This window comes from Quercus robur, chromosome 1, assembly GCF_932294415.1.
Source record: "Quercus robur chromosome 1, dhQueRobu3.1, whole genome shotgun sequence".
NCBI classification, from domain to species: domain Eukaryota; kingdom Viridiplantae; phylum Streptophyta; class Magnoliopsida; order Fagales; family Fagaceae; genus Quercus; species Quercus robur.
In genome coordinates, this window is record NC_065534.1 from 48,934,620 (window position 1) to 48,942,009 (window position 7,390).

General features: G+C 34.0%; 1 protein-coding gene across 1 annotated transcript; it reads left to right on the forward strand.

Annotated features, from left to right (window-relative positions):
* Window positions 1-2,430: 2,430 nt before the first annotated feature.
* Window positions 2,431-7,130, forward strand: LOC126691006 (AP2-like ethylene-responsive transcription factor BBM1). Its single transcript, XM_050386093.1, has 9 exons — window positions 2,431-2,919; window positions 3,270-3,951; window positions 4,075-4,157; window positions 4,321-4,329; window positions 4,430-4,518; window positions 4,853-4,926; window positions 5,032-5,082; window positions 5,607-5,683; window positions 5,951-7,130. Exons 1-9 carry the CDS (start codon window positions 2,679-2,681, stop codon window positions 6,817-6,819), a joined length of 2,175 nt encoding a protein of 724 aa, XP_050242050.1. The 5' UTR covers window positions 2,431-2,678; the 3' UTR covers window positions 6,820-7,130.
* Window positions 7,131-7,390: the final 260 nt, after the last annotated feature.

Consider the following 7,390-nt stretch of genomic DNA (forward strand, 5'->3'; position numbering starts at 1 on the left):
CAACCTCTTTATGTGATCAAGCTCAAAGTTTAAAGTCAAATGTACCAATCATATATATATATATATATATATATATATATTATGTCGCTAATTAATTATATACCTTATCCCATACATACCATCAATCCTATATATCTAATTGATGATAATAATATCAAGAGTTTTATAGTTGAATGACATAAAAATGGAGGAAAGAACTAAAAAATGTTGAATGTTATAACAAGGTTCTAATTGTATGGCTTATATGTTGACTTTTATATTTTAGATATAACCATAAAAAATAACTTGTTACAAACTAAACTTCATAAGGTTCCATGTTTTACTAGCAATGCTAGAGACGGGATTTTTTTTTTCTTTTTTTTTCACAAAAATTTTATAACTAATTATGGTGGCAGGTTGTTATTAGAGTAATATAACAGTTTAATATACCCACCTTTTATACTACTTTTATAATATACCAATATAATAGGTTAAGTGAATAATTATTATAAAAAATATATATATATATATTATATTTCTACACATTGATATTTACGGTCCAATAGTAAAGGAGTACGTAAAATGTATTTTTTGTAAACAATAAATTAAGTTATCAGAAAGAGAGACATCTAAGCATAAGGGGTATTTTTCTTCACAACTACCATGCATTAATATACGTTCAATAGTAAAAGAGTTATTTTTTTGGTGGGTAAGAAAAAGGTATACAGTTTGATTATATTCAGAGAAGCAAAAGAATTTAAATGAGTTTCACAAGTGAAAGAAAGTGTTAAGTTGATAAAAGCAAAGCACTGAATGGGGGGATATCTGAGAATTCCATTTAGATCCTTAGATTTTCTTACAATCTGTCCCTTCAATTAAAACTTGAGAATGAAATAATAAGCTCTCCAAGACCCGGAAGACAAGGGTTAGTGTCCTCATGTAGGGGTGCAAGGTGCAAACCACATCTCCATATTTATCTCAATTAATTAATTATTTTTTTTTATAAGAATATGTTTAGGATTCCCCCTCTCTGCATTTCTCTTTCACTGTTAAAAAAAAAAAAAAAAAAAAAAAGTGTCAGTCATGCATGAATTATTGTTTTGTGCACAGTTGAGAGAGAAAGAAAAGTCTTTGTTAGAGAGAGAGAGACTCCCGTTTGTAGCGGGGGAGCAGTTTGATGATTAGGACTAAGGGATAATAGTTAAATAATGTGATATGGATGGATGGAATGTGAGAAAGTTATGGGTGTTTGTTTGTAGGCAAAGACTCTCTCAGAGAAAGAAAGTATGCAATGCAATGAAAAGGAGGAGGGGGTCTGAGTCTGCAGATAATATATCTGACATGAAATGACTAATGTCCAAATGGGCATGAATAAATGGGTGTGGAGAGGGGCTGCGTGTGGGTTTTTTGTCACACTTTGTCAGATTATATTATATCATCATCTTCTACAGGTATTTCACAGCAAAGACAGAGAGAGAGTGTATGTGATATTCTAGAGTTTGATTAATAATTAATTAGTTTAATAAATATGATGATTAAGTTAAGGTGAATAGAATCAAGGATATCTTTGAAGTCCAAGGAGGGTAGAGGGGTAGGGAGGATAACAAGTTTGTTTTAAGATCACGAAAGCACATGGTGGAAGAGTTATGACCCATGTGTTAGCCTTATTACCACTCATATAATACTCACTTACGAACTTTCAAAGGTATGAGGATCAGTTCAACTTGTATAATTTTGGATAAGTTCTTTTATGTACACACTTATTTCGCACATTTTGACATAATTTATACATTTATCAACCTATAATTGAATTACATTTCTTACAAACGGTTTACCATTGATACAATAATACTTATATAGTGAAAAATAATCTAATTATTATTTGTCATGTGTTTAAAACTTTAAATTGTGTTAAAGTGTGTGAACAAATATGCAATTATAGAATTATATATATATATATATATATTTTTGGGTTTGGGAAGCAAAAAAAGATTTTAACTACTCCTCTACTTACAAATAGTACAATAGGCTTCATTCAAAATATAATTATTCCTCCTCGTGTACCTTTTCATTAGTTTTGCAGCAACTCTTATATATTTGGATTTTGTGAGAAAGAGAGAGAAAGATTTGGTGTTGTAATCTTCCCAATATGAGAGAGAGAGAGAGAGAGAGGAGATTACGTGTATATATATCAAAACCTTATTCTATTGTGATGTGGGCACCTCATTTTTCTTATTAAAATCATACCCTTTTGTGATACACTATTACAATACTACCCAACATGTCCTATTCTCATTATTATTTTTTTTTTTTCTCTTTTTGAGAAACTATTCTCATTAATTCTAGACCAATTTTGAGTTTGAAACTAAAAAAGTGCCCCTGAATAAGAAGCGCCCCATTTATACTTCATGCGTGTATATGAGAGAGAGAGAGAGATATATAAATCTTCATTTTGCTTTGGAAGAAATGATTTCTCATTTTCTTCTCAATATTTTTTGACCTTTCCTCTTCTTCTTCCCTTCACTTCTCTACTCAAAACTCATGGATTCTCTCATAGTTTCTCCTTTGTATTTCACTTCTTCATGCATGAACTAGTTCCCTCATCTCCCTTTCTCAAGTCCAACAAATATATATTACTCTCAACTCTCAACCTACAAGTACTATATAACTAGTACTTACAAACACAAATATCAATCACTATGGCTTCAATGAACTGGCTGGGTTTCTCTCTTTCCCCACAAGAACTCCCATCCCAGCCTTCTGATCAAGACCACTCTCAAAACGCGGTCTCTCGCCTTGGCTTCAACTCTGATGACATCTCTGGCACTGATGTCTCTGGCGAGTGCTTTGATCTCACTTCTGACTCAACCCCTCCATCCCTCAATCTCCCTCCTCCTTTTGGCATACTCGAAGCTTTCAATAGAAACAATCAACCTCAAGGTTTTTTTCTTTTTTCTCTCACCCCCACACTTTTTCTTTTTTTTGCATTATATTTTCTTGTACAACTTTAAGCCTTAAAACCCTAAGCTTCTTTTTGGTTTTCACAAAGCATAACAAAATCATCTGGCTGTGTTTGTACTGTGAAAAAGTAAAATAAAAATACTTGAAATTGCATTCTTATCTTCAAACTTCAAGCAGTCAGAGCTATTTTTTCTTTTTCTTTTCTTTTCTTTTTTTTTTAAAAAAGAAAAAATTGGTGCAAGAGGAAAAATTAATAATATTATTATACAAAGTGAAAGATTCTGATTTATTTTTGTCCCTTTTTACTTTATTTATTTATTTTTTTGCAGATTGGAATATGAAGAGTTTAGGAATGAACTCAAGTGCAAACTACAAGACCACCTCAGACCTGTCTATGCTAATGGGTAGTTCATGCAGTAGCCAAAGCCTTGAAAACCAAGACCATCAGCCAAAGTTGGAGAACTTTCTTGGAAGACACTCTTTTGGCCATCATGATCAAAGCGCTGCATACAATAACACAACTGGTGATTACATGTTCAACAACTGTTCCTTACAGCCTCCTTCTGAGGCAACAAATGGTGTATCAAATAGTATTGCTGGTGATGGTGGTAGTGGTAGTGGTAATGGTAGTATCAATAACAATAGTTCTATTGGGTTGTCGATGATCAAAACCTGGCTCAGGAATCAACCAGCACCACAGACTCAGCAAGATAATAATACTAATAAGAATGATGGTGGTGCAAGTGGTGGTGGTAACAATGGAAGCCTAACAAGTGCACAAACCTTGTCTCTTTCTATGAGCACCGGGTCACAATCAAGCTCTACTTTGCCGCTTCTTACTGCAAGTACTGCCGGCGGTGGAAGTGGTGGAGAGAGTTCTTCATCAGATAATAATAAGCAGCCTAATACCACAACTGGGCTCGATAGCCAAACTGGTGCTATTGAGGCAGTGCCAAGAAAGTCTATTGATACATTTGGACAAAGGACTTCTATTTATCGTGGTGTAACAAGGTTTGTTAACAAAATCCATGAGATTTTCTTCATTAGTATCCTTTGCATGCTTGTACTTCAATAGTAGACTTATTCTAGTTGTTTGTGTGAAATATAATTGCTTAATGGGGATGGATTTTACAGGCATAGATGGACGGGAAGATACGAGGCTCATCTATGGGATAATAGTTGTAGAAGAGAGGGACAGACTCGTAAAGGAAGGCAAGGTACATCATATAATTTTCTGCCAATTGCTGCATCTCCAATTTGGAAAGTGATTCTTATCTATAATGTTAGACTAAAGTAACCTTAATGCTGTCTTAACTCTTTTTTTTCTTATGTGGGTTTTTTCTCATATCTTGATGTGGGGCTTCCTCAACCTTCTTGCAGTTTATTTAGGTAAGTTTAAAAAGGACCTTTTGTACTCTTTTTTCTTAAGCTTATTACTCAATTTTTTTTTTCATGTTGCTTATGCCCTTTCTGTTTTAATTTTATGTAGGTGGTTATGACAAAGAAGAAAAGGCAGCTAGAGCTTATGACTTAGCGGCATTGAAATACTGGGGAACCACTACCACTACAAATTTTCCAGTAAGTTTCCACCTTTCTTATCTTTTCCAATAAATTAAAGTGATTCACAGTTAGTGATTTCCAAGTCATTCTTCTTATTTACTTTATTTTAGGGTGCAAAAGAACTTGAATTGCAAAAATTTGCTCAATGTTGGCATTGCCATTGACATACAGTACTTTTACCTAAAGACAGTGGAGAAATTTTAGGAATATTATATTAAGATGCACACTATACATGTTCTTATACTCATATAAAGTATCCACATTAACTGGGATGTTGTCTACCAATATATGTTGAGAGTTTTGTTTGCTGATATTTTACATCTTTGTTGCTTTTTTAATGAAAAAAATTCAGATTAGCAACTATGAAAAAGAGTTGGAAGAAATGAAGCACATGACCAGGCAAGAGTATGTTGCGTCTTTGCGAAGGTACATAAAAAATTATACTTGCTACAATACTATGTTTGTTCGATGAATCAAGATTATGGAGTTCTGGATTAAATAATTATACAATAAAAATTTTTCTTGGTGCAGGAAAAGTAGTGGTTTTTCTCGGGGTGCATCTATTTATAGAGGTGTAACAAGGTAATGTACTAATGTGTAAAAAAAAAAAAAAAAAAAAAAAAAAAAAAAAAAAAAAAAAAAAAAAATTCCCCAATCTATCTTATTCATTTCCTGTAGTCTTTATTATTTACTTTTGTGGAGGTCGTATCCTCTCTTTTGAGTTGAATTTCATGTTGTGGATTTTTTATATGCTGCAGCCCAATGCTTTAACTTTTGTTGAATGTGTTGCACTTCTACTCAATCAGATAAAGTGTAACTTTTATGGATTTAAGTTGCTCTTAAAATAAAGAGAAAAAAAAAAAAAAAAACTTTATATTCATGCAAAGCAATGTGTCTCTTAACTAAGCTATAATGTTCCTAAGTTGATCAAGTATAATCGCCAATATTCTTGAGCGGTTATGATAGAGGAGCAATATGCTTTTTCTTAACTACGCTATAATGTTCCTAGTTTGATCAATTATAATCCCCAATATTCTCGAGCTGTTATGATAGAGGAGCAATATGCATTTTCTTATACAGCTTGTAATGTGTGTTTTTTGTAACAGACACCACCAACATGGACGTTGGCAAGCAAGGATTGGAAGAGTTGCAGGGAACAAAGACCTTTACTTGGGAACTTTCAGTAAGTCTCGTTTTTCTTTTTCTTTGGGTGATTGTGATATAAATAGGTCAGTTACGTCAAAGCACTATACCTTCCAAACTTAAATTACCAATTCTTCCAAAAATTAAGACGTTAGGAAATGGTTAATATAATTGTTTAACCAATATTCTCACAAAATGAGATAAGAAGTAAAATGGAGCATGAAATACCCTAATTGATTTCTAAGAATATAATTGTGTTTTTAATTTTGTTGGTAAGTTCAACTTTTCTTTTTCCTTTTCAATCTAGGCACCCAAGAGGAAGCGGCTGAGGCTTATGACATTGCTGCCATTAAGTTCCGAGGACTGAATGCAGTGACAAACTTCGACATGAGCAGATACGATGTAAAGAGCATACTCGAGAGCAGCACATTGCCAATTGGCGGGGCAGCCAAGCGATTGAAAGATGTTGAGCAGGCTGAAATGACTGTGGATGGACAAAGAACAGATGATCATGACAACGTGAGTTCTCAGCTAACTGATGGAATCAACAATTATGGAGGTGCACCACATCATGGTTGGCCTACTCTTGCATTCCAACAAGCTCAGCCTTATAGCATGCACTACCCATATGGCCAAAGGGTTTGGTGCAAGCAAGAACAGGATTCTGATCCCCCACATAGCTTTCAAGATCTTCATCAGTTACAATTGGGAAATACCCATAATTTCTTTCAGCCTAATTCAGTTTTACACAACCTCATGGGCATGGAATCAGCTTCAATGGAACATAGTTCTGGTTCTAACTCTGTCATTTATAGCAATGGAGGAGGTGCAACTGCAGATGGGTATGGAAGCAATGGTGGCTATATAATGCCTTTGACTACAGTGATTGCTAATGAAGGCAACAACCAAAACCAAGGAAATAATGGTTTTGGGGATAGTGAAGTGAAGGCACTTGGTTATGACAATGTGTTTGCCTCAACTGATCCTTATCATGCAAGGAACTTGTATTATCTTTCACAACAATCATCAACGGGTGTCGTTAAGGCTAGCACGTATGATCAAGGCTCTGCTTGCAATAATTGGGTGCCAACTGCAGTTCCAACTCTTGCACCAAGGTCTAACAATATGGCTGTTTGCCATGGAGCTCCAACTTTCACAGTATGGAATGATACCTAAAGGAAAGGGAAGAAGAATGCATAGGAAGAGGAATGGGTTTAGGGAAACGAAGGATGTATACACTACTGATTTCCTAATTTTGATTTTTCATTCTCCTCTCTTCCTTCTATGTTTACTAATGATCTAAGGAAGATAGGCTCCTTTTATTTTATTTTTTCTCTTTATTTGGATTCTAACTATTGCATCATGCAAAATTTAAAAGGGTCTATAGCTGAAGTTCAGCAATAGCAAGTGATAGCTTACATGTTCACTAGCTATGAATTTTGGGAGCTTCAGAAATATATGGATGGATCCTCGGAAAGTTTAATTAACCCAACCAGCCTTTGTAATTTTGAATAACATAATGATGACACAAAGAATGGGGTTTCCCTCTTTGTTTGTACTCTTTTTCTTTGTGAATGTGATTATGAGTTATGACTCATTATTTGCATGGCATTACAAACGAGGAGGTCTCTTAATGAGGCTTTAACTAGTCAAGAATTATGGTGACAATTATTTGACATAAAGATTTTATGAGGATAATTCATCAAATGTTATACAAAGAGGAGTTGCTCAAAAAAAACAAAGTTGA

Excerpts from the sequence above, each read along its gene's own strand:
- LOC126691006 (XM_050386093.1), top strand. The coding sequence starts at position 2,679 with ATGGCTTCAATGAACTGGCTGGGTTTCTCTCTTTCCCCACAAGAACTC. Across the intron at positions 2,920-3,269 it reads TAGAAACAATCAACCTCAAG|ATTGGAATATGAAGAGTTTA; the intron begins GTTTTTTTCTTT and ends ATTTTTTTGCAG. Across the intron at positions 4,927-5,031 it reads TATGTTGCGTCTTTGCGAAG|GAAAAGTAGTGGTTTTTCTC; the intron begins GTACATAAAAAA and ends TTCTTGGTGCAG.